At 57.7% G+C, this 25,504-nt stretch overlaps 1 protein-coding gene across 2 annotated transcripts; it reads left to right on the top strand.

Moving 5' to 3' along the window:
* Nucleotides 1–10,968: 10,968 nt before the first annotated feature.
* On the top strand, nt 10,969–24,179 carry LOC119706258 (metabotropic glutamate receptor 7-like). Of its 2 annotated transcripts, none has more exons than XM_038149622.1 (2): nt 10,969–11,509; nt 24,024–24,179. In XM_038149622.1, exons 1-2 carry the CDS (start codon nt 11,009–11,011, stop codon nt 24,045–24,047), a joined length of 525 nt encoding a protein of 174 aa, XP_038005550.1. In that variant the 5' UTR covers nt 10,969–11,008; the 3' UTR covers nt 24,048–24,179. The 2 variants fall into 2 exon arrangements, with proteins under 2 accessions (XP_038005550.1, XP_038005549.1); XM_038149621.1 differs by lacking the exon at nt 24,024–24,179 and adding an exon at nt 23,533–23,755.
* The last annotated feature ends 1,325 nt before the right edge of the window (nt 24,180–25,504 follow it).

Genomic DNA, 25,504 nt, shown 5'->3' with positions numbered 1-25,504 from the left:
AGGAGCTGCCAACAGGAAGCTCCAGTCGAGCTTTAAAACTCAATTAGCATGAGGCATGGGAGGGAAACGGGGACATTTAGGGTAAAATCCTCCCTGCCTCGCACGGGGACCCAGGAGCTTTGCAGCTTTGCTGCTCTTGCTTCCAGCAGTGCCCAAATGTGGGAATTTTGTGCAGTTTCAGAGCCAGGATGAAAGTGAGAAATCATTTAAGAGCCCGAGCTGCAGCGGGAGCACCAGCAGGAGCTGGATTGATGGAAGTGCCCCAAATTGAGGGTGGTTTCAGGGCGATTGTTTTTATTGTTGGTTGCAAGATTTTGGTGAAAGCTTCTCTAAGCGAGTATTTTGGGACGAGGCAAAGACTTCTCACAGGGTGAACCAAAGATGAAATTACAGGTCTTTAACAAGAACTGCTCTCGTAAATGAAAAATACGATGTGACACAGTAGAAATAGGACCATTGTCCTGAAGTCTTTGGCTGTGTCCTTTAAAGTGTACTTTGGGGATTAATCAGCAAATGATTGTGCCACAGCAATTTGGCTCAAGTGGGTTTTTGCTTATATTGCAGCCTTCGATTGCACACTCACTGTCAATTAAATCATTTTCAGTAATGGTGCTGTTACACTCGCCTGGTGTGGCTCTTGGCTGGCCAGGGTTCTTCATGCTCCTGTTCCTCCAGCACAGCCACGTTCTCTGGAGGCCTCTCCTCTGCAGGAGAGGGTGCAGATTGCTCCTGTCTGTAAATCCATGGAATCCAGCCCATCCCCACCTCTCCAGACTCCAGGCCCACACTCCCCTGGGTCTGGGCTCTGGAGCACTCCCAGCACAGCCAAAGGAGAAGGCATTGACCAAAGAGAGAGCCAGCGTGGAGCCCTGACCACCAGGGCAGCTGGATGGGGCTGCCTCCCTCAGGGATGTACTAATTGTCACCTTTTCCTTCTGAATTTTCAGACTGTGTTCACAGAATCACAGAATGGTCACAGCTGAAAAAGAACATCAAGTCCAAGCTTAAACGTTCCTTAGATTTGAACGAATCCACAATTTCACTGGCACAGAAATGGAAAATTACCTCCAAAACACTCCAACCTAAAGAATTCCAGCCTGGTTCTGGTGGGGATTAAGCAGAAGTTTCAAATAATTCAGGGTTGAAATGCCTTCATAACTTTTGCCTCATGAACACAGGAAAGAACATAAAGTAATGGTAAAAATTCCCATTTTGGCAGGGAAGATTCTCCTTCCTGGCAGTGAGGATAAAGGAGGTTTGCTGTGTTTAGGGAGGATTGTCAGTGCTTGCTTTGATTTCAAACATTAACTCAGCACATCCTAATCCTGCCCACTCCCAAGCGTGGCTCCGAGGGGAAGCTGGTGATTTATGGGCTGAATTTGAATCCCATTTGGAATTCGTGCCTTGGTTAGAAGCACTAAAAGCTCCTGCACACTCCCCAAAGGCAGGGCCGGGCAGGCTGTGCCCTCTGCACTGCCTGAGGTAACCCTGCTGCTGGAGCCTGCGGCTGGAAATGGAAAAGTTACGGAGCAGACACCAGAGACACAGCAGGGCTTTCTCCTCCCTACGTGCTCTCAGGGGTTTGCTTCTTTTACTGGTCCTCTCTTCTCCAAAATGCCTTTTTTTTTTTCTTTTTTTCCCCCTCAAAGAGCATGACAAGGAAAATTGCTAACGAGTGAAACCACCAGAAAAACTAGGGGATGTCTTGAGGACATGGATTTTCCTCCATGGCTGTGGCAGAGCTGGAGGCCACAAATCTCCAGCAAACACTGCCCTGCCCTCATCAGCCACCCCTAATTAAATTAACCGCCTGCAATTAACACACAGCCCAGCACTGCTCTATCAATGCATCCTCTGTCTCTCCAAGCTGAATTGCTTTTAATAAAAACCTTATAAAAAGCAATTTTATTCTTGTCTGCTCACGCCAGCCCTGAGCCACCATTGGTGTGTCTGAAATCCTCCGTTTGACTGAGGCAGAGCTGGGCCCTGGGCTAATGGAGGAACCAGAGAGGGGATCCAAGACACCTTCTAAACTTGGAGAGAACGCAGGGCACCGTCAAGGTGAGTCCTGACAGAGGAAGGAGAGAAGCTCTCCAAGTTTAATATAAAAATAAATGATGGGTTTAGCGCTGCTGCATGAACGTTGCATTTCCCAGTAGTAAAAGCTTGTTTGTATCTGGGTCAGGAGAAAAAAAAAAAAAAAAAACTGCTAAAATTAAGAAACACTTCTAAGTTTTGGGTTATTAGAAGTGAGAGAGGTTCAGAGAGAAATTCTGGATTGTCAGTGGTGCAAGTGAGGTTTTCCTGGCGGGAGGGTGAGTTTCTGTTTGACTTTTTCCTTAAATATTTGCAAGAACATTAAGGGCAGCGCTTTGGCTGTGCAAATATTGCCATCGGGTTTTCCTCTGTCATTAGCAGGGCCAATATTTGCTGCACTGAACCTGTGACCCCCCAGGGCAATGCCCAGAGAGGGGCCAGGGATCCTCCCCTGCACTGAGGGGTGAAATGGGGAGAGTAGCAGCTCAGCGCTGCTGCTTTTAGCAGAACTGAATGGGGAAAGTGTTTCATGATGGGCTTTTCTGTGAAAATACACCAGTGCTGCAGTGAGAGAGGTGCTTTTCCCCCAGGGATCTTCACTGTGCCTTCCTGGCTGACACGGGCCTTGTTTCTCCTCCTGTCTGCCTTTGCTTTGAGCTTCCAGGGGCTCCTGTTGCTTTCGCTGTCCAAGTCTGGTGCTGTGCCCCTTGCTTTTTATTTTTATTTATTGGGAATCTGATATCCATGGAAACCTGTGAAAACCCTTTGAGTTTTTGCAAGCCCTCGTTGAAATGGCAGGTAACCGGTTCTCCCCTGTGGCAGAGCTCAGCATCCCTCCCTGAGGTGCTGCGGGGCCGCTCCTGCCTCTGCAGCTGCAGCTCCCTGAGGAAACGCTGCCCTGCACCTGGGCTTGGCTGTGCTTGGGCTGGAGCTGTGAATTCCCCAGCAGCAGCTGCCCACAGGCCTGCCTTGTCCAAGAAGCCCCGTGTTTCCCACCTGCTGGAGAGCAGAACGGTCCAGAGCGATTTCCAAAAGCCCTGCAGGGACCAGCTCCAGGTTTGGAATGCTTCTCTGGGATTTATTACTCAGAAGTCCCATCGTATTTTGTACCATCCCTCGCGCATCTCTGCTCCAATTTTTTTCCCTTCTCAGAGCTGTCTCGTGAATAACAAACCCCACATTGTTCTTGTGTGTGTTCTTCTGAATTTATTTCGCGTCATCTTACAGGAAAAGAAAAAAAAAAAATGCAGCTCCTCTCACGGAGCCCCTCTGGGACAGCAGCCACAGATGAGGAGCGAGCAATCAACGTGTCAGGATAAAATCAGACTGCCACGGAGCGCAAGGTTTGATCCAATGCCTGCATCAGAGCTGGGCTGCAGCTCTGCAGGCTCAGCCAAACAGCCCTGGCTGGAGGGGCTGGGCCCAAAGCAGCTCCTTCACCCCGGGAGCAGCGGGGAGAGCTTAGGGCTGGGCTGGGATAGGCTGGGATGAGCTAAACTGGGCCTGGCTGGGATGGGCTGGGCTGGGATGAGCTAAACTGGGCCTGGCTGGGATGGGCTGGGCTGGGATGAGCTAAACTGGGCCTGGCTGGGCTGGGCTGGGCTGGGCTGGGCTGGGCTGGGCTGGGCTGGGCTGGGCTGGGATGGGATGGGATGAGATGAGATGAGCTAAGCTGGGCTGGGATGAGCTAAGCTAAGCTGGGCCTGGCTGGGCTGGGCTGGGCTGGGTGATGCAGGAGCCAGTGCTGCTCCCCCAGCGAGGAACACCTGGATGCAGAGGCCCAGCAGGTGAGTGCAGAGAGAGGTGAAGCCAGGGGAAATTCATTCCATGGGGTATGATAGGGCATGGAAGAAGGCCGTGGTTAAGTGCCAGAAAACAGGGAAAGGCAGGATTGTCTGACAGTCAGTCTGTCAGAGCAGAGAATCAAGGTAAAAATCCATACCCTGAGCCCACAGCAGCAGAAAGGAGCTGTTAGCATCACCTGGGGACACCAGGCTGTCGATGGTTTTTGCCTGAGCTTGCTGCTGATGTTCTCAGGGTAAAGCCTTGCACAGACCAGGCTTGCTACACAGTGAATGAAGGAGGGCATTAGGGGAATAAATGAAAGAGATGAGGAAAAGATCTCCACTCGTACCAAATGTGCACAGCCACTAAGGGCCCTTAAAGAAAAAAAGTTAAAACTTCATTTACAAAGAGCTCTCCTGACTTGTGTCATAAAATGTTCCAAAACAATCTCATGACTCAATTCCTGCAGCCATTGAAGAATGTAGGAAGAATTACATAAGATCCTTGCTTTATTTCATGCCTAACTCACATTCTCAGTGATTCGTTATCAGGATTTGTCAGGGCCAATTAGCAGAGTGCCAGCTGTGATGGGCCTGGGTCCCACAGCACCTTCCTGGCTGGGGATCCCCTGGGAATTAGGAAATTCTGGGGAATTGGGAGCAGCCAGTGCTCAGTGTGTTGGGGCTGACTGGGCTGGGCTGCTCCAAGAGAGGATGTGTTTGGTGCCTAAATACACAAACTGGAGTTTTCTGTAACTCTGCTACAGCAAACAACAAAATCCAGGAAGTTCCCAGGATTATTTCATTTTCTCTGCTAAAAGGGACCTCTCTTAGTTCAATGAAAATCATGAAATTCCCAAAAGGACACAGTGGAAAGCCAGGAAGGTGTGAGTGTGGAAATGTGTGGTTCTGGAAGGTGTCCCTGCCATGGCACAGCGTTTGGGACTGGATGGTCTCTGTTCCACCCCAAACCACTCTGGGGCTCCCTGGTTCTGTGCCCAGGCTTTCCTGCTGCTGTGAAATCAGCTCTGGGCTCACACTGTGGGAGCAGCTCCCAAACAAACCTTTCTGACCTGCCCTTGGAACAGGCAGAGTCACCCCTCAGAGAGCCCCTGGGGTTGGGCACACCCTGCCGCTGAAACCAGAGTCATTAAGAGTAATTAACTTCTGGGCAGCCATGGCAGAGTACCAGGGACTCACTGCAGGGATGTGAGCCAGGCTGGCGCTGCAGAGACTGCAGCTCTGCCACCCCTCGGGGTGCCTGGGGCACTGCCCAGCCTGCCAGGGCTGGAGCTGGCCCTGAGCAAGCCCAGCGTGGTGCTGGCACTGCTGGGCCCTGCAGGGTGGGTGCTGGCTCTGCAGGGTGGGTGCTGGCAGTGCAGAGTGGGTGCTGGCCCTGCAGGGTGGGTGCTGGCAGTGCAGGGTGGGTGCTGGCTGTGCAGGGTGGGTGCTGGCACTGCAGGGCCCTGCAGGGTGGGTGCTGGCAGTGCAGGGTGGGTGCTGGCACTGCTGGTTGGGTGCTGGCTCTGCAGGGTGGGTGCTGGCAGTGCTGGGTCCTGCAGGGTGGGTGCTGGCTCTGCAGGGTGGGTGCTGGCAGTGCTGGGCCCTGCAGGGTGGGTGCTGGCAGTGCTGGGTCCTGCAGGGTGGGTGCTGGCTCTGCAGGGTGGGTGCTGGCAGTGCTGGGCCCTGCAGGGTGGGTGCTGGCAGTGCTGGGTCCTGCAGGGTGGGTGCTGGCTCTGCAGGGTGGGTGCTGGCAGTGCTGGGCCCTGCAGGGTGGGTGCTGGCAGTGCTGGGCTCTGCTGGTTGGGTGCTGGCTCTGCAGGGTGGGTGCTGGCCCTGCAGGGTGGGTGCTGGGCCCTGCAGGGTGGGTGCTGGGCACTGCTGGGTGGGTGCTGGGCCCTGCAGGGTGGGTGCTGGCTCTGCAGGGTGGGTGCTGGCAGTGCTGGGTGGGTGCTGGCAGTGCAGGGTGGGTGCTGGGCCCTGCAGGGTGGGTGCTGGGCCCTGCAGGGTGGGTGCTGGGCACTGCTGGGTGGGTGCTGGCAGTGCTGGGTGGGTGCTGGCTCTGCAGGGTGGGTGCTGGGCACTGCTGGGTGGATGCTGGCAGTGCTGGGTGGGTGCTGGCAGTGCAGGGTGGGTGCTGGCAGTGCTGGGTGGGTGCTGGCAGTGCTGGGCCCTGCAGGGTGGGTGCTGGCAGTGCAGGGTGGGTGCTGGCAGTGCTGGGTGGGTGCTGACAGTGCTGGGCCCTGCAGGGTGGGTGCTGGCAGTGCAGGGTGGGTGCCAGCACTGCAGGGTGGGTGCCAGCACTGCAGGGTGGGTGCTGCCTGCCAGGGAGGTGTTGGGGCTGTGTAGGGGCTGGCAGGAGGAGAATGCCCCAGGCTTCACCGGGGTGAGCTGTGTGCCCATCTCCCCTGAAGGGGACCGAGGGCCATGCCCTAAGCAGGGGCTGGCACCGAGGCCACTGGTCAAAGGTGTTTTTCAGAAATATATAAAGCATTTTCTGCCAGCCTTCTTTGGGGAAAAAAATCTATCAAGTATTTTTAAAGTGTTTTGCTTAAAATTTGGTGAAGCTGTAAAGGACAGAGAAAGGGGCTCTGATGACAGGGAGGGAAAAGCCTCTCAAGAGCATCCTGAGTGATTCCATCAGCTTAATGCCACTTTGTCCCTTGGAAAAGTCCAGGCAGCACAGCCAGAAGGGGAGGAGGAGACCTGCCTGAGCTGGCTGGGTCCCTTTATTGTCTGACATTACAACACTATTATTATTTGGAGAAAGCTGTCTTATTTAATTATCCTGAATGTGCAATTCCATCATTTCTAATTCAGCAGTGGAGGAAGATGTTCCAAGCATTAAGCAAATCAAAATATTCTTAGTAAATAAGTGACTGAGAGAATAGTAAGTGTTTGGAAAGAAAAGTGATTGTTCCCTGTGAGTGGCAGCCAGTTTAATGATGTGGCTGAAGTGCCCAGCTGATAGAGCTGCCTGCTCGGAGGGTTGGTGATCTCCGGGAACACCCGGAAGGTGTCTCCTGTGGAAGTGATTGATCCCTTCCTCTGGAAGGCCTGCATGGCTTTCAGAGCCCAGCAGGGATGGATGGGATGGATGGGCTGCAGGGATGGATGGGCTGGATGGGCTGGATGGGATGGATGTGATGCAGGGATGGATGGGAGGAATGGGATGCAGGGCTGGATGGGATGGATGGGATGCAGGGCTGGATGGGATGGATGGGATGCAGGGATGCAGGGATGGATGGGATGCATGGGATGCAGGGCTGGATGGAGCTGCAGGGGCTGCAGGCTGGGAGCTCCCCGTGGGCTCTGGGAATCACCCCCAGCCTCATGTCCCCGAGGCAGAGTGACCTGAGCTCCTGCTCAGGAAGGGGACTTGCTGTGAGAGCAGCCAAAAGCTCCTGGGAAGTGCAGGGCCTTCCTCCCCCGCCTCTCTGCTCCTTCCCTGGGCTGGAAGGTGGCACCTGATCCTGCTCCGGGACCCCTAACCCCCGTGCTGCACAAAGTCACTGAGACCCACCTTCAGATCTCCACCCCAGCGGTGAGCCTGGCGCTGCCAGGTCCAGAATGGATGCCACCAGCTTGGCATCATGCCAAGGGCTCCTCCTCCTCCTCCTCCTCCTCCTCCTCCTCCTCCTCCTCCTCCTGCAGCCAGGGCACAGGAGGCAGCACCCAGCAGGTGAGGTTTTTTTCCATTTGAAGATAATGTGATGAATTTGGAAACAATTCCTGTGTGTGGTGCTGAGGGCCTCTGAGAGCACCGAAGGAAGGGCAGTGGCTCTCCCTGGGAGGGCTGAGCTGGGCTCCCAGAGCTGCTCTGCTCTCCCCAGGGCCACGCCAGAGCTGCAACAGAGGATTAGGCCCAGACACTTCATCGGGCACAACGTGTTCAGCGCAGCTTTTTCTTGGAAACAATCCATAGTGTCTTGTAGATTTAATAACTTCATATCTTTTATAAATTACAATCTATTTATAATTTTAATCTATTTTAATATTTTATAATTCAATAAGCTACAATTGTAAAAGTGTAATGTTTCTCTACCATAAATAAGGATCTAGCGAGGTATCCAAGCGACCGCATCCTTGAGGAGAGTCTGCTGTCCCCTGTCCTCCCTGGAAACCAGAGCCTCAGTGACACCTTCCCTGTGTAAACAGCAGCAACAAAGGCCCGAGTGAAGGATCTGAGCTTCTGGCCTCTGCTCCAAAAACCCATTCTTTTCTGAGCAGCAGATAAGCAGGAGCTCTGGCTGCCTTCCCGAGCCTGACTTCACCCCACAGATGAATGGCTGGTAGCACGTCCATGCCAGCTGTCCCAGCTGACCCCTGCTGCCCGGCAGCCTCTGCCACATCCCCAGTGCCCGCAGGACTGTTCCAGCCCTCCTTCCTGCTGCTCCATCGCTGCTCAGCCGGGATGGGGTTTAGTGTCTGCTCCGCCAGCTGCCCAATAAAGGCCATGTTTAATTACACAGCAGCTCTGACAGTGGCTCCTCCTGCGGTGGAGATCACGCCTGGGGGCTGCCAGAGACGAGCCCCTTCCCTTCTGGCCAAGGCTTTGCTCATCCAGGAGAGCGCTGCCAGTTTGCAGAGTCCAAAGGCAGACGCTGAAAAGTGGTGACAGGGTTTCAGGAGGAGTCCAGTGCTCCTCGTTAGCCCAGCAGCCAGGACTCAGCAGAGAGGGACAGGGACTGGCCACTTCTATGGCTATCAGGAGCAGTGCTCGCTGTATCAGTTTTTGTAATGAGATTAGAATAATCTTTGATGCTTTAGGGTGTAAACCAATAAATCAGGAGGAGAATAGAGCATCTGCACGCTGCCAAACTCTGTCCTTTTCCTCTGGTCCTCTGCTGCCCATCCAAGCTGAGCTGCAGGGCTGGGGCTGCCTGGATCAGCCGCGCCTGCCCTGGGCTCCTGGGGAACCTGCAGTGGGATCTGGACACTGATTCTGGAGCAAACCAGGCTGTGAGGAAGAGGAGGATGAAGTGGAGAGCAGATGGGCTTTCTGTGACTTTGGGAGGACAGAAGTTTATGTGATTGTATATGAGTAACTGCTGATTTACCCAAAGGGGAAAAAAAACACAGTGCAAACCAGGAGACTTTCAAAATCATGAGGGGGCTTCCAGCAAAACAATGGGATTTATTAGAAGTGATTTATCTCCACATCCTTCCTGAACTGGAGCACTTGAGGCAAACTTGAGGCTCCAATCACAAGAGTCAGAAATAATAATAATAATAATAATAATAATAATAATAATAATAATAATAATAATAATAAACAGAGGCAAGATTCTGACTGAGGAGCTTTAAGTGGGCAAGAGGTAAATAGGCACCAAAGAGCTCTCCTGGGTGGGGATGGAAAAGGGGATGGAGCTGGTGGTACCAAGGGAGAAGTGGGAAGGAAATCCCATGTGCAGCAGGTGAAGTGGTGTGAGGAGCTGGGATGGGGCTGGGGGCTGGTTCAGCTCCACCCCCGTGGCACAGAGGGGTGGGAGTGTGACAGCACTACGGAAAATCTCTGAGGAGCTGGGGGGTCCTTCAGGCCCCTTCCAACCCCTCCATTCTGTGGCTGGCAGTGTGGGAAGCACTTTTCTAAGCTGTGTGGCTGATCTGAGGGAGGTGATGCCCTGGCACAGGTGCCCAGAGCAGCTGGGGCTGCCCCTGCATCCCTGGCAGTGCCCAGAGCCAGGCTGGACACTGGGGCTGGAGCACCTGGGACAGTGGGAGTGTCCCTGCTATGGCAGGGCTGGAATAGACAATCATTAAGGTCCCTCCCCATGGAAACCACTCTGTGATCCTGTGACTGGGCAGGTTCCTGCACACGGGTTCTGCTGGTCCAGAGTGTGTCAGAGGCCAGGTGATGAACAGCAGCTATGCCTGGGCTGGTATTTATGAAGGAGGAATTAAAGGTTGGCTCCAAAAACTGTGCTTGCTCTGGTGGGAACATCTGAGAGATGCATTCTGCACCGGCTGGAGCTGGGAATGTGCCAGGGCACGGATTTGCTGGTCAGGAGGGAACGGCAACAGGTGCTGTCCCTTTGGGTGTCAGAGTTTTCAGTAAAGGGAACAAAACGAGGATGTTCCAGCATCCTCGAGATCTGGGTGCGCAGAAGAAAAATGGGTCTGGAGATCTTAAAATAGAATGAGCTCAGCTGCATTTCTCCGGGTTTGGGAGTACGGGGTTACATCCAAACTCCTCCTCCTCCTCCTCACCGCTGCATCGGTGCCCACCTCGGCGGGCGGCGGATCTCGTTCCCACGGCACAGTCCGGATTGATGCCTCGGGTGCCCTGGGCTGGCGGGTGCTCCCGCTGTCCCCGGCTGTCCCCGGCGGCACTGCCGGGCCCCGCGGGCGGGAGAGCGAGGCGGAGGATGCTGCTGCCGCCGCTGCTGCTGCTGCTGCTGCTGCTGCTGCTGCTCCCGCGGGCCGAGCGAGCATCCCCCGCGCAGCGCCTTTGGCGGGCGCTCCCGAGCCGCGCTGCCCGAGCCCTGCTGCGGCCGCGGGGAGCGGGAGCGGGAGCGGGGAACGGGAGCGGAGAACGGGGTGCAGGGAGCGGGGAGCGGGGAGCGGGAGTGGGGTGAGGGGAGCGGGGAGCGGGGAACGGGAGCGGGGTGAGGGGAGCGGGGAGCGGGAGCGGGGTGCGGGAGCGGAAGCAGGGTGCGGAGAGCGGGTGCGGGGTGAGGGGAGCGAGGCCGCCGCTGTTTCCCCGCTTCCCCCGTCCGCGGAGCCGCGGGTCCGGCTGCACCCGCAAGCGCCAGCCCGGGCAGGGCCGGGTCCCCCGGCTGCATCCCTGTGCCGGTGCCCATCCCTGTGCCGGTGCCCATCCCGCTGCCGGGGCCCATCCCGGTGCCCGTGCCCATCCCGCTGCCCGTGCCCACCCCGCTGCCCCTGCCCCATCCCGGTGCCCGTGCCCATCCCGGAGCCCATCCCGTGCCCGCGGCCGGCCGGGCGGTGCGGCGGGCGCTGCGCAGCGGCGGCGGGGCGGGGCGGGGGGCGGGCGGGGGGCGGGCGGTCCCGGCCGGTTAAAGCGGCAGCGGCGCGGCGCGCTCCCCAGTGCCGGTGCCGGAGCGCGGCGGGCAGGGCAGGGCAGGGCGGCCCGAACCCGCAGCCCTCCCCCGGCCACCCCATCCCGGCCGGCCCGGCCCCCCGGGGAGCGCGGGGCAGCGCCCGGGGGCGGCGGCGGCATCACCATGGGCCGGCCGGGCAGGGTGCTGCGGCTGCTGGCGCTGCTGGAGCTGCCCTGCTGCCTGCTGGAGCTGCTGCTCGGGGAGGCGGCCCGCGGGCAGGAGATGTACGCGCCCCACTCCATCCGCCTGGAGGGGGACATCACCCTGGGCGGCCTCTTCCCCGTGCACGCCAAGGGCTCCCCCTGCGGGGACATCAAGAAGGAGAACGGCATCCACAGGCTGGAGGCGATGCTCTACGCCCTGGACCAGATCAACAGCGACCCGGACCTGCTGCCCAACGTGACGCTGGGCGCCCGCATCCTGGACACCTGCTCCCGGGACACCTACGCGCTGGAGCAGTCGCTCACCTTCGTCCAGGCGCTCATCCAGAAGGACACCTCCGACGTGAGGTGCACCAACGGCGAGCCGCCCGTCTTCGTCAAGCCGGAGAAAGTAGTTGGAGTGATCGGGGCATCGGGGAGTTCCGTGTCCATTATGGTGGCCAACATCCTCCGGCTGTTCCAGGTAGGGCCGTGCCGCGGGGCTCCGCCGCTCCCGGCTCCCCTCGTGCCTCTCCAGGTGCTCCATCCGCCTCCCTCCGGAGCAGCTGCTTCCCCTCCCCGCCGCCCTCTCCCTTCTGCACGGTGCGTGGCGCTTTCTGGATTTATCGCCCCGTTCGCACGAAGCGATGCCTAAGGGAAAAGAGGAGGAAAAAAAACAAGGAAGAGAAGAGGCGCTGGTTGCGCTGGGTTTGCGTTAGAGAGCCATGGCTCGGCGGGGATGGATGCGGGCATCCCGGCGGGGCACGGCCGGGACCGCTCCGCGCACGGAACCCCGGCGGGGATGGATGCGGGCACGGCTGGCGGGGCCGCGGCCGCCCCGGCCCGGGGGTCGCGGGGGGTCGGGACAGGGTCGGGAGGGCTTTCTCCGGCTGAGCCGGGGCTGTGCGGGGCAGCCCCGGCATCCAGAGCCCGCCCGGCTCGGGTCCGGCTCCCTCCCGAGCCCGGCCGGCCGGAGCGGGGGCAGCGGGGGCGGCTCAGCCCGGGAGCGCCGCTCCAGGCTCCGGGAGGAGCGAGGGATGAGCAGAGCCGGAGGATTAGAGAGCCGTGCGTGGTGTGTGTGTGTGTGCGTGTGCGGGGGAGATGCATCAGCTGCAGCGCTGCCCGTTCTCCCCCTGCTCGCCTCTCCCCCGTTCCGCTGCGATCGCGCCCGGCTCGCCCCCGGCGCCGCGCCTCGCTGGGTGCGGGGGCACGGAGACTTGTCACCCCCGCTCATGCTGCTGCCCCAGGACCGTGCGAGGAGGCCATCTGTCCGCCTCCGGCCGGGCTTGGATCCCCGGGAGTCCCCCCGGCATAAGGGGGTGTCCCCCCGGGACCGGGGTGTCCCCCCCCAGGATGAGGAGGTGTTGTCCCCCCGGGGCTGGGGTGTCCTCCCCCGGGATGAGGAGGTGTTGTCCCCCCGGGACCGGGGTGTCCCCCCCCAGGATGAGGAGGTGTTGTCCCCCCGGGACCGGGGTGTCCCCCCCCAGGATGAGGAGGTGTTGTCCCCCCGGGGCTGGGGTGTCCCCCCCCGGGATGAGGAGGTGTCCCCCCGGGGCCGGGGTGTCCCCCCGGGATGAGGGGACGTTCCCCCGGGCGCCGCTGCAGCCGCCGGGCCCCGCAGCGAGCGCCGGGTGCTCCTCGGCAGCGATCGCGGGTGCGGTGACAGTGACAGTGACAGAAGCGCCACCAGATGCATCGTGAGCAGCGGAGTTCTCCGCTCCCTGTCCTACGCCTTCGCATGCGGAAGGTGGTGGAGGGATTTTTTTATTTTTGTGCAGCGGGCGGAGAGATCCCCCGCTTTTCCCAGCTGGAAACTTGTGAGGCTTTCACGGCAAACGCGCTCGGTGCTGCCAGCACCGCCGAGCGTCCCCGCTGCCATCTGCCCGGCGCTGCCATCTCCGGCCGAGGCGAGCGGGGCCGGGCCAGCCTCGCTGCCCGCTGCTGTGCCCGGCCGGGCTGTGCCAGGCTGCTGTTCTGACACGGCACCGCCGAGCCGCCGCTTGCCCGCTCGGAGCCTCCCGGCAGATCCGGGCGCACGGCTGGGCTCAGCGCTGTGCTGAACCCCGCGGCCGGTGTGCCCGCTCTGTGCCCTCCTGCTTGGGCTCAGCGCTGTGCTGAACCCCGCGGCCGGTGTGCCCGCTCTGTGCTGAACCCCGCGGCCGGTGTGCCCGCTCCGTGCTGAACCCCACGGTCGGTGTGCCCGCTCCGTGCTGAACCCCACGGTCGGTGTGCCCACTCCATGCTGAACCCCACAGTCGGTGTGCCCGCTCCGTACTGAACCCCACGGTTGGTGTGCCTGCTCCATGCTGAACCCCCACATTCCATGTGCCCGCTCCGAGCCCTCCCGGCTGTGCTGTGCCCCCACGGTCGGTGTGCCCGCTCCATGCTGAACCCCACGGTCAGTGTGCCCACTCTGTGCCCTCCTGGCTGTGCTGAACCCCCATGGTCAGTGTGCCCGCTCCATGCTGAACCCCACGGTCGGTGTGCCCGCTCCGTGCTGAACCCCCACGGTCGGTGTGCCCGCTCTGTGCCCTCCCGGCTGTGCTGTGCCCCCACGGCCGGTGTGCCCGCTCCATGCTGAACCCCACGGTCGGTGTGCCCGCTCCGTGCTGAACCCCACGGTCGGTGTGCCCGCTCCATGCTGAACCCCACAGTCGGTGTGCCCGCTCCGTGCCCTCGTGCCCGGCTGCAGAGCAGGGCAGCTCCGCTCTGGGCGCGCCCCGCCGCCGCAGCGAGCTGAGCCGGGCTCCAGCTGTGCTCCGGTGCGGGTTCGGCAGCTGCCAGCAGCCAGGAGGGTGCGAGGAGCAGCTCTTCCACCCCAGTTCTCATCCCACAGCCAGTCCGAGATCCAGCTCTGAGGGAAACCGAGGCACCGGGAGCTCTTTGGATGATGCCACAGAGCCTCTGGTGATGCGTTACGTAGTGGAGTTTGTGGAAAATGAGGTATTTGGATGGTTTCTCCGTGTAGAGATATTTATATAAACTGAATATTTTAATGTATTGTGACTAAGCATCTGTTCAAAACTGCAGTTTAACCAGATCATCCAGGAAGCAGGAACTGGCCCATACTGAGGGATCTTACTGAATATCTATTTTACAGCTTGGATGAGCCGCCTTGAAGCAGATCTTTCATGCTGTAAACCTCTTCCCTGTTGTCCTCTCCTCCTTCAAAACACAATTTAGAACATGTTCAGCCAAAGAGAAACAGAAAATAACTATTTTAGGAGGAGAAGTGGACCCGCTCAACAGCTAAGTGTCATTGTGTGTGGGTGGATGAGAAGCTCTAAGTTAGCGGAAAGAAGAAAACCAAGTACCAATCACAAAAAATCTTGTTAACCTCAGAACTCTCCGCAATTCCTGAGTGTGGCAGCCAGCTTCTTTCTCAGGGGTCACTGTGGGATTTGCTGCCTGGGGCAGTGGGTGAGGGGAGGGTGGATGGCTCTTGAAGGCTTTCTTGCATGCCCAAACTGGCTTTTCCCTCACTTCTGCTAGGTAAAAGCTCTGTGGAGGCCCCTGCAAAGAAATCTTAATGGAGTTTCTGCTTCTCTGACAGTATCTTGGAAGTATTTGCACCATGCCTTAATGCAGGGAGCAAATGGGAGTCAATCCATACATACAGAAATACATAACCCATCCAGAGCACAGCAGGGCTTCCTCAGGCAGCTCCGGCTGCTCCAGGCACAGCTCCCCAGGAGGGGCAGCTCCACGCAGGGTTCATCTTCCTCCCTGCATGGCAGGCTGTGCTGGCTGTGCCCGCAGCTCCATCCCAGCGCGGGGGCTGCGAGCATCCTCAGCAGCCTCAGCCAGAGCCAACAGGTGCAGCAGCAGGGAGAGGCAGGGCTGGCTCCTCGGGCTGCAGTTCACCCTGCCATCGCTGCTGCAAGCTTTGAGGGAGCTTTCCTGGGGTGGAAAACCATGGGGGATCTCCATGACTCTTGGGGTTTGCTGTGGGATCAGAGCCCCTCCCCTGCCTCTGTCCCTCTGCCCTCACTCATCCCTGAGCTGCTCCTTGGAGAAGGAGCCTGGGAATAGCTGGGCCGGGTTCCTCCAGGAGTGTGGGGCTGGCACAGAGCCCCGGGCAGCTGGAACCCTGCCTCTCCTTTCTCCAGCTGAAGGGCTGGTGCTGATGGAGCCAAGCTGAGATTTGGGCTGCTCACTGCTCCTGCTGGTCCCACGGGCTGTGGGTGGGCACAGGATCTCCAGTGGGGCAGGATGCCTCAGCAGGCCCCTCCAGCAGGCCTGCAGAATGAGCTGAGGGGGGATGGAGGTGCCCTGTGCAAGCGCAGGGCCTGAGGGAGGGGAGGCTGCACCCCAGTTCAGTGTCTGCCCCCACCCAGGGCTCGGAGGGACCTGCTGGAGGTGCTTGGGTTAAAATGATGGCTGAGAGCATCAGCAGGGGCTGGCCAGGAGCAGGGCAGAGCCACCCCGAGCAGGGGGGAGCAGGGCTGGTGTCTGAGAGCACGGCAGCTCCTCCAGCTTGGCCATGGCTTCCCCAGGAAGGGGCTGAGGCAGGAGGTGCCTCGGGCTGGGTTCTTTCCCATCTCTGTTCTCCATCGGGAGGAGGGGCAGTGCCCCAGCCCTCTGTGAGTGCATCCCTGGGGCCGTGTCCCACCCCAGCCCGCAGGGAAGGGCTGGGGCAGTGTGCCCGGCCCGGGGCTGCCCGTGCTGCAGCCCTGCAGGATGCTCCAGGGGGCGGCTGGAGCGTGCAGCAGCCCTGCACCAACATTCCAGGGTGCCCAAGGCAGGGACTTCTTTCCAGCACAATTCTATCAGTGCGCACCAGGAAACAGCAGCCCGGTCATAAATTAAATATCTCTCCTAAAAATAACACCAAAATAATTTGGAAAGCTGCTCCCAAATGCACCGGGGAGTTCAGGCAGGATGCTTTTACGCTGCTGGTTTTGCTTTGGAGAAAATGCTCTTCCTTTGCAGGGTCGTAGCTTCCCCTACAAAGGGAACTCCATGATAGAACCATGGCCAGGGTGCTTCATGCCTTCTGGGAGTAGAACCATGCAATACGGGGAGTATCAGCACCCTGACTTCTCTTTTAATGCTGGAAGACTTATTTTTGTGCTCCCTACACTTATTTTTCTGCTCCCTGCAGACTCCTCATGACAGGCTTTAATAATGAACAAATTGCTGCTTCAGGTTTTGTCCTCGGTGGCTGCCATTCTACAGAGTCAATCAAGAATGATTTTGTTCTTCTCTAAATCCCTGTGGGATTTTATCAGGGGTGGCTCTGCTGGCCCAGAGGGGGCTGTTCCTGAGCCCCTCCAGGGAACTTTGCAGCAGAGTGGGCTAAGGCAGTGCAGGGAGATTGGGAGTGGAAATTGGAACATCCCTGATCTCCCCGGGGGTGTTGGCTGCCTTTCCTTCCTGCCGAAGGAGGAAGATGACAGTTGCAGTCCTGCCTTCTGCTCCAGACACAGTAATCACAAAAATGAGATTATTTGGAAAGGAAGGCAGCTTAAAAGTGCAGCTCTGAGTTGGATGCTGCTCTTTTCCTGCAAAATGCACACGCTTTTGCCAGGCTCTCTGGGGGAGGCTGTGGGGCTGGGATTGCTGGGGATGGGATTGGGATGGGGATGGGGTTTGGGGTGGGATTGGGATGGGGATGGGGTTTGGGATGGGATTGGGATGGGGTTTGGGATGGGCTGGGGCTGGTGTTCAGCTGCTCCAGGGAGTGAGGGGAGCTCTGGAGCCTGCTCCTGCTGGGAATGCTCTTCGGGCAGGGAGGAAGGGCAGGGCTGTGTGAGAATGTTCAGAGCCATGTGTGATGCCGTGGTTCCAGCAGGTCCCTCGGGGTGTTTGCTTTCTGATGAACAGCTCACTGCTGACCTGATCCGTTTCTAGAAACCCCTTGTAGTTCCCAGGAAAATGTCTGCAGTCAGGTTGCTCCTCCATCTCCTAGTTCAAGTTCCCTGCAGGACTGTGGGGAATCCATGGGATGTAATTTTCATTCCTAGGCCACCTTTGAGCCCCTCCTGCCGAGCTTGCCCCGAGGAGCTGCTGGGGGGGTTGAATTGCTGGAGTGTACCTGGGCTCTCCCTGGGGCTTGGCGAGGAAACTCCCACATTTCAGCAGTGTTTTTCCCTGGGTGCTAATTTATTGTGACCTCCTGACCCGATGGTTGCATTTTCCTCTCCTCACTTCAGACAGGACAATGCTTTTTAGGCAATGGAATAATGATTCATATTAGAGAAGATATTTCAGGAAACTCCACATCTTTCAGTTTCTCACACAGACAATGCAACAAAAAGCTGAAAATAGGAAACAGCAACCTTTGATTCTTTGCCTCTTCTCAAAAAAGGGGGTTTTGTGTTCTTTAATGAGCTTTCATGTCAGCAGGCTCTAAGTGTTTGTCCCTGTTGGTACTGAGGCCCTGATGTGTGCCAGCACCCTGAGCCATGCAGGGCTGTGCCTCAGCTGTGAGGCAGCACCAGAGATGTGCAATCTGATCTTTCCTGTATAAATAAAAGGCCAGGAAAATCCTCCCTTCAGGAATTCCACATGGGGAGTCGCTAATGAGAGGTTGGAGGTGCTGTGAAGGTATTTTTCTGGAACGCTGTGTTTTGGAGGTAAAATTCATTTTCTCGACAAGACAGAATTCAATTTGAGCAATAATCTTGGCTCTTAATCTGTTTTCAAGTGTCTCTCTTGAGGCAGCAGGGACTGCAAAGGGTCATTTGGAAGGAGAGTGGTTCTGCCAGGAGAGGGATGCTCATCCATGGAGAGGGACAGGGACAGGGAGGGACGATGGGCAGAGGATGATGGGCTGGCTCAAGGGGTGCAGGAACAGGGAGAGCACATTTCCAGCAAGTCCTCTCGTGCAATTCCCACTTTACTCTTTGAAACAAAATAAGGTGACCTCTCTGGAATGACAAATGGAGGGATCATTTCAAGGCATTAATTTTTATATAAGAATTATTGATCTGCTTTGGAATCTCATAACAGTAATACTACAAAACTACATGTACTCCGTTCCATATTTTATTCTATTAAAGGAGTTTTGCTGGGAGGCATTAAAGCCATCCAGCACGATACTGTGTTTCATAAGATCAGATGTTGTTATTCCTGTTCATAGTGCTATTCAGATTCATCTCAATGAGTGACAATGCTGGCTGTCCCAGACGCTGGCCACGATGAATTTTATCATAATATTGGGAGATACCAAGCATGTAATGAAGGCTGTTTGGGGAGCGTGCAATCCAATACACCAGGCCATTAGTGTGGGGAGAGGGCACCCGGGCAGGGAGAGCTGGAGGAGAGCACGGATTGCCAGAGCTTTGCTCCTTCCTGGTGATTCACGAGCTCCCCCCGAGCCCCGCTGCTGAAGGAGTGCAGCTGCTCTGAGCCATCACCACTTTAGTGGCAATAACGACCAGGAAAAGGTGGTGGCCCTGTCCCTCCCGAGGCCACACTCCCTGCTGGGCAGTCCCCCTGTGCTGTCCCTGGCTGGAGTGAGCCCAGCCCCAGAGCCTGCAGAGCTCTCCAGCCCTGCCTGCTGCCCCGGAGACTGGCAGTGCCTGGGGTCAGGGTGGGCTGGAGCTCCTCGGTGTCCCCGTGTCCCCAGGGCCACCATGGGCTGGGTGTGCCCCGTCCTTTGGCAGCTCAGGGGATGCAGGCTGGGTGCAGTGAGTGCTGTGGGGGTGTCCAGCTCCATGGGCTGGGTGTGCCCCCTCCTTTGGCAGCTCAGGGGATGCAGGCTGGGTGCAGTGAGTGCTGTGGGGGTGTCCAGCTCCATGGGCTGGGTGTGCCCCGTTCTTTGGCAGCTCAGGGGATGCAGGCTGGTGCTATAGGGTGCCCCCTCCTTTGGCAGCTCAGGGGATGCAGGCTGGGTGCTATGGGGGTGTCCCCCTCCATGGGCTGGGTGTGCCCCGTTCTTTGGCAGCTCAGGGGATGCAGGGTAGGTGCTATAGGGTGTCCAGCTCCATGGGCTGGGTGTGCCCCGTTCTTTGGCAGCTCAGGGGATGCAGGCTGGGTGCTATGGGGGTGTCCCCCTCCATGGGCTGTGTGTGCCCCCTCCTTTGGCAGCTCAGGGGATGCAGGCTGGGTGCAGTGAATGCTGTGGGGGTGTCCCCCTCCATGGGCTGTGTTTTGGAGCAAAGCCCTTTGCAGCAGAGCTGGTGTCAGGTGCAGGAGGGGGCACGCCGGGCACACCTGAGCTTCCCGCAGGGATCCCATCCTTTCAGGGGGCACAAAGCGGCCCTGGCTGACAGAGGGCAGCCCCAGGGCCCCGTGGCTGAGGCTGTGGTGCCGAGGACACTTTTGCTGTGTCATTTGGGATCTGGAGAGCATTAAGATGCTGTGGGAGTGCTGGGCATTCTCTTATCCCTCAGCTGTCGGGTGATGCTGGCCGGTGCCTCCCTTCCCAGCGCTTCTAAACGAGCCTGGCAAGTGTTCCCAAAGCCCCGGGACGTGCTCCTGGCTGGAGATCACCTCTGGGCCTTGGCAGCAGTGAGGCACTTGGGCTGCCTGGCCTCTGATTGGCACTGGGAGGAGGAGGAAGCCTGGAGAGCTCCCCTTGCCCATGCCCTGCGCGGCCCGAGGTGCTGCAGGGCCAGTGTTTGCACATTCAGGGCACATCCAACAGCTCTATTTTGGTCTGGGTTTTTGGGAAAAGGATGGGCTGAGCTGTGGGGGTGGAGGGGAGGGTTTGGAGCAGTCACAGGTCACAAGATTTGGTCCTGATGATGGTTCTGCTCAATGCCTCTGAGCATGGTTGTGCTTGTGGGTGTTTATATTTGGATAGATAGACACATACAAAAATCTTGCTGTTGTACATTCTTACACTGTAAATGTGAGCTGTTTCTTTAAGGTCTTGCTCAGGCCTTGGGCTGGGAAGGAGAAGCTGTGCTGGGTGAGCAGAGGATGGAGCACCTCTGGGTGAGCCCTGGCACCTGCCTGTTTGGCTTTTTGATCCTGCCTGTCTGGCACAGAGCTGATGTTAGGGCCTGGAACGATCAATCCTGGGTGGCCAATAGAGAAAAGATGTGCTTTAGGAATCCCGAGCTGTCTCAGAGGCTCCAGCAGCACCAGCAACAGGCTGTGCTTGGGCTTGGCTGCTGCTGGGTGGGGAGAGTGAAGGCAGGAGAGGCTGGAGCTGCTGGGAACCAGGGAAGAACGTGGGGAGGCTGGGGTTGGCTTTGCAGGGTGACAGGGTGCTGGAGGAGGGTGCTGGGCAGGGACAGCTCCTGCCACAGCAGCAGAGCCCGTGCAGCCGTGGCCAGGTTGGTGCCAGCAGGGCCAGGGGTGCCAGCAGTCACAGGGAGGGCACAGCCCAGGCAGCTGGCACGCTGCCTCAGCCCAGGGCAGAGCCCTGCTGGGGCTGCTGCGCCGCTGCCAGCTCACAAGCTGGGCAATCTGGAGTGCCTGGCTGTGTGATCCTGGAGCTGTGTGGCTGTGATCCTGGAGCTCCCTGCTGGCTGTGATCCTGGAGCTGTCCTGGGTGTGATCCTGGAGCTGCCTGGCTGTGATCCTGGAGCTCCCTGCTGGATGTGATCCTGGAGCTGTGTGGGTGTGATCCTGGAGCTCCCTGCTGGCTGTGATCCTGGAGCTCCCTGCTGGATGTGATCCTGGAGCTGTGTGGGTGTGATCCTGGAGCTGCCTGGCTGTGATCCTGGAGCTGCCTGGCTGTGATCCTGGAGCTCCCTGCTGGATGTGATCTTGGAGCTGTGTGGGTGTGATCCTGGAGCTCCCTGCTGACTGTGATCCTGGAGCTGTGTGTGGGTGTGTGATCCTGGAGCTGCCTGGGTGTGATCCTGGAGCTGCCTGGGTGTGATCCTGGAGCTGTATGGGTGTGATCCTGGAGCTGCCTGGGTGTGATCCTGGAGCTGTGTGGGTGTGATTCTGGAGCTGTGTGGGTGTGTGATCCTGGAGCTGTGTGGGTGTGTGATCCTGGAGCTGTGTGGGTGTGATCCTGGAGCTGTGTGGGTGTGTGATCCTGGAGCTGTGTGGGTGTGATCCTGGAGCTGTGTGGGTGTGATCCTGGAGCTGTATGGGTGTGATCCTGGAGCTGTGTGGGTGTGTGATCCTGGAGCTGTGTGGGTGTGTGATCCTGGAGCTGTATGGGTGTGTGATCCTGGAGCTGTGTGGGTGTGTGATCCTGGAGCTGTATGGGTGTGTGATCCTGGAGCTCCCTGCTGGATGTGATCCTGGAGCTGTGTGGGTGTGATCCTGGAGCTGCCTGGCTGTGATCCTGGAGCTCCCTGCTGGATGTGATCCTGTAGCTGTGTGGGTGTGATCCTGGAGCTGTGTGGGTGTGTGATCCTGAAGCTCCCTGCTAGGTGTGATCCTGGAGCTGCCTGGGTGTGATTCTGGAGCTGCCTGGGTGTGATCCTGGAGCTGTCCTGGTACCATGCCCTGGGCCTCCTCGGGCACTCCAGGGATCCAGGGGCAGCCCCAGGTGCTCTGGGCACCCTGTGCCAGGGCTGCCCACCCTGCAGGGAACAATTCCTGCCCGCTGGGTGGCACCTGTGGAGCCAGGCTGGTCCTGGCAGATGGCTAAGCTCTCCTGCAAACTTTTCTGAGGAATGTTCCACAGCCTTCAAGGAAGACTGGTTATTTTTCCTCCCAATACTCAGCTTTTATCCTCTTTGCTGGAAGTTTCCTGGTTTGTTGTGGCTGCTTTCACAGCAGGCTTTGAGGCTTGAGTGCGACACCGAATGCAGCGAGGCTGTTCCTGCAGCAGGGCTGTTCCTGCAGCGGGGCCGTTCCTGCAGCGGGGCTGTTCCTGCAGCGGGGCCGTTCCTGCAGCGGGGCTGTTCCTGCAGCGGGGCTGTTCCTGCAGCAGGGCCGTTCCTGCAGCGGGGCTGTTCCTGCAGCGGGGCTGTTCCTGCAGCGGGGCTGTTCCTGCAGCAGGGCTGTTCCTGCAGCGGGGCTGTTCCTGCAGCAGGGCTGTTCCTGCAGCGGGGCTGTTCCTGCAGCGGGGCTGTTCCTGCAGCGGGGCTGTTCCTGCAGCGGGGCTGTTCCTGCAGCAGGGCTTGTGCTCTCCCCGTGACGCTGAGGCAGGGCTGAGAAGCAGAGGTTTGGAGATGAAGGCACTGTGCTGGGACTTGTGGAACCCCAGCTCTGCCTGAGCCAGGCTCGGGCTGTCAGCCCACGTTTCCAGTGCTCTGGGGACCAGAGGCTATTTGAGATTCTGTCTCATCCCCGTGGTGCTTTACCAGTCTGGACTACTTGTGTTCCAAAGCAATCCAACAAAAATCCCACCAGAAGTTTGCTTCCGCGACAGCCTTTCTTTAAAGAACCAAAGATTTTCCAAATTAAGAAAACAACAAAATCCCAATTCTCCTTACTCAGTATCTTTGATGACAAGGCCAGAGGGATCTGTGTCCCTCCGTTGTCTCAGGTGGGAATGCCCAGGTTTGGTTCTTGGCAAGTTTGTTTTCTCTCCTGCCATTTTAGGATTTGTGCACAGCAAAGCAAGCTCACAGACCGCAGATTTCCTAATAAATGTCTAATTTCATAAATACATTGCTGGTGGTAATTATGCACTCAGCAGAATGGAGATGTTTTGTGTCATTAAATTCAGCCCCTGTGGCATTCTGCACCCAGAGCAGAGGAGCGCCAGGCTCTGGGCAGCCCTGGTGACACAGGAGGGGTCAGTCCCTCTGCAGGGCTGCCAAGGACGGGGGGCACAGCAGGAGTTCTGCCTCTCTGCAGAGGCAGGATTTGAGCCTCAGGAGTGCAGCAGGCTCTGCCTGCAGCCACAGCCACCCCTGGGCTCCTTGGTGTGAGAGCTGAGCTCAGCTGCAGGTGGGTGGTGCAGCTCTGGGGGGCTCTGGGAGCCCTCTGGGCACCCCATGGCACCCCCTGCTTGTGGGGCCATCAACATCACAGCAATCTACTTCCAAAGTAAACCTACACATCATCAATTTATATATATTTATAGGTAATAATTCAGAAAACTCTAAATATGTGTTGTGGTCCATCAGAGCTTTTGAAACACAGGTTTATTTTTAGCTGTCTCAAGAGGAACACAGATCAGTCGATGCTAGAAGTCAACGTTTCATGGCCAAAGCAAGCTTGGCCTGGCTGGCTGCATGTGTCAGAGCAGAGCCCTTGTCCCCGTGGGTGTCCTGGTGTCCTGGGACAGCGTGTGCTGGATTGGAAACACCTCTGGCTACCCACAGCTGCAATAACAACATCCAGGGCAGCCTCAGGGGGGGCTGGAACTGAACCCTGGGATTTAAGGGCATCTCCCCAGCAGAGACAGCACCGAGCGCTGGAGTTGTTTCCCAGGTGGATCCCACCAAAACCGAGTCCTAATGGATAGGATCAAGGCCAAATTCCATTTAATAAAAAATGGCAGGAATAACTACAAAAATAAAGACAAACTGTCAGCTCAAATTTGGCAGGAAGTTGTTACTTTTGCAGGAATAAAATCCAGCACTAATAGAGATGGTTTAGTGATTTTTAAAGCAGGTAATTTTGTGGCAGGGCTTGAATGCACAGAAATTATATTGACAATAAAAATTAATTAAACGACTTTCTGTGGGTTTGTAGTTTTTCTATCTGACAGCAGCACAGAAAATCTCTGAGTAACTGGATGATCCTCAAGGTCCCCCCCATCCCAAGCCCTTCCACGGATGATGATGCAAAGGAAGTGAGCTTTTGGAGATGTGCCTGCTGCGGCTGCAGTGGAGGATTTGCAAAGGAGGAGAAGATGGTTTGATTCCCAGCACACCTTGGACAACTGGAACAGACAACTGGAGGGGGCTGCCCAGGGAGGTTTGGGTGCCCATCTCTGGAGTGGCCCAGGAAGGGCTGGAGGTGGCACTCAGAGCTCAGGGCTGGGCACAAGGTGGGCACTGGGCACGGCCTGGGCTGGGAGGGTTTGCCAGCCTCAGGGACCCTGCCCTGGCGTTCTCTGCACTGGGAGCTCCTTGCCCGTTTCATCTCCTGCAGCAGAACGCTGGTGTCCCAGGTGAAGGGATTTTGGCTTCACAGGATTTCGGGAGCTGACACAAAAAGATGAATTTTCCATCTGCCTGCAGTGCCCAGGGTGGCGGCAGCCCTGAGGGAGTGACAGCTGGTTTGCTCTTGTTTGGCTAAGCTGGAAATGTGGACATGAGCGATGGCCTGGGTTTTTCCAGCCCCAAGGAGGATCCAGGGCAGCTGCACGAGTTCTTCTATAACACACCAGGATCCCCAACACCTCAGCGTGAAACAGGAGCACAGCAGAGGTGATGGAGTCCCTGGAAAAGCCACTTTCCTTCTTCAGGAATATTTCAGTGATGTGGTGAACTGAGAAGAGCATTAAATCCATGAAGAAATGAAATAAATCCCAAATACAATTTTTCCCACCTATGAAAAATGTATTTTGCTGGGGAATTGAATTGTTGTTAAAAATGCCTCCCACCCCCGTGCTTATTTTCTCAGGAAGAATCTCCTTGCATTTCAGAAGAGAATGAAATAACTCTGAGCACAAAAGCACTGAGGAGCGGGGCTGAGATCTCATCTGTAAAACGTCCTGCTCGAGCCCAGCCAAGCCTGTGCTGCTCCATCTGCCAGGGAAACGCTGCTGGTGCCTGCTCAGCTGTGCCTCCCGTGGCTCTGCCCTGGCAAATGTGGGCATGGAAACACAGCCCGGGGGGTTCTGGGGTTCTGGGTGTGCCCCTCTGCTGGAGCCAGGAGCTGAGCCCAGCTCTGGGCTCTGCCCAGCACCATGTGCACAATGGCAGTGGGGCTGCTCCTTGGAGTCCTGCAACCAGGAAGGCTGGAAGAGACCTCCAGGGTGAAGTGCAGCCTTTGGAGTGGATCTGGGGCTCCTCTGACCCCAACACAGCAAGGCCGGACTGCAGCTGAGAGGTTCCATCCCAGCCTGCAGGAGCAGCTGAGAGGTCCCATCCCAGCCTGGAGCAGCTGAGAGGTCCCATCCCAGACTGGAACAGCTGAGAGGTTCCATCCCACACTGCAGGAGCTGAGAGGTTCCATCCCAGACTGGAACAGCTGAGAGGTTCCATCCCAGCCTGGAGCAGCTGAGAGGTTCCATCCCAGACTGGAGCAGCTGAGAGGTCCCATCCCTGCTCCAGATAGGAAGCAGTCGTGGCAGATTTCTCCCTGAACTCCCAGCAGCTGCCGGGCAGAGTGCTGCTCTGTGGCACTCGGTGCAGCAGTGATGGGACAGCCCCCAGGCCGTGCTTTATCGGTAAACTGTGCTTTGGTTTGCCTTTGCTGCTCTCCCAGTGCATTTTTAGCAGTGAACGTGTGTGCTGTGTGTGCTGTGTGTGCTTCTCCCTCCTCCCAGAGCAGCTGGGGCTGCCCTGCATCCCTGGCAGTGCCCAGGGCCAGGCTGGAAGGGCTGGGAGCACCTGGGACAGCGGGAGGTGTCCCTGCCATGGCAGGGGTGGCTCTGGGGGGGCTTTAGGGTCCCTGCCATGGCAGGGGTGGCACTGGGGGGGCTTTAGGGTCCCTGCCAAGCCAGCCCATTGCAGGATGCCATGCCCCAGGAGCCAGCGGCTGCCCTGAGAGCTCC

The sequence above is a fragment of the Motacilla alba genome, chromosome 12 (genome assembly GCF_015832195.1).
Source record: "Motacilla alba alba isolate MOTALB_02 chromosome 12, Motacilla_alba_V1.0_pri, whole genome shotgun sequence".
Taxonomy (NCBI): Eukaryota; Metazoa; Chordata; class Aves; order Passeriformes; family Motacillidae; genus Motacilla; species Motacilla alba.
The sequence above is the reverse complement of the archived record's forward strand: the minus strand, read 5'-3'. Positions and strand labels throughout refer to the sequence as shown.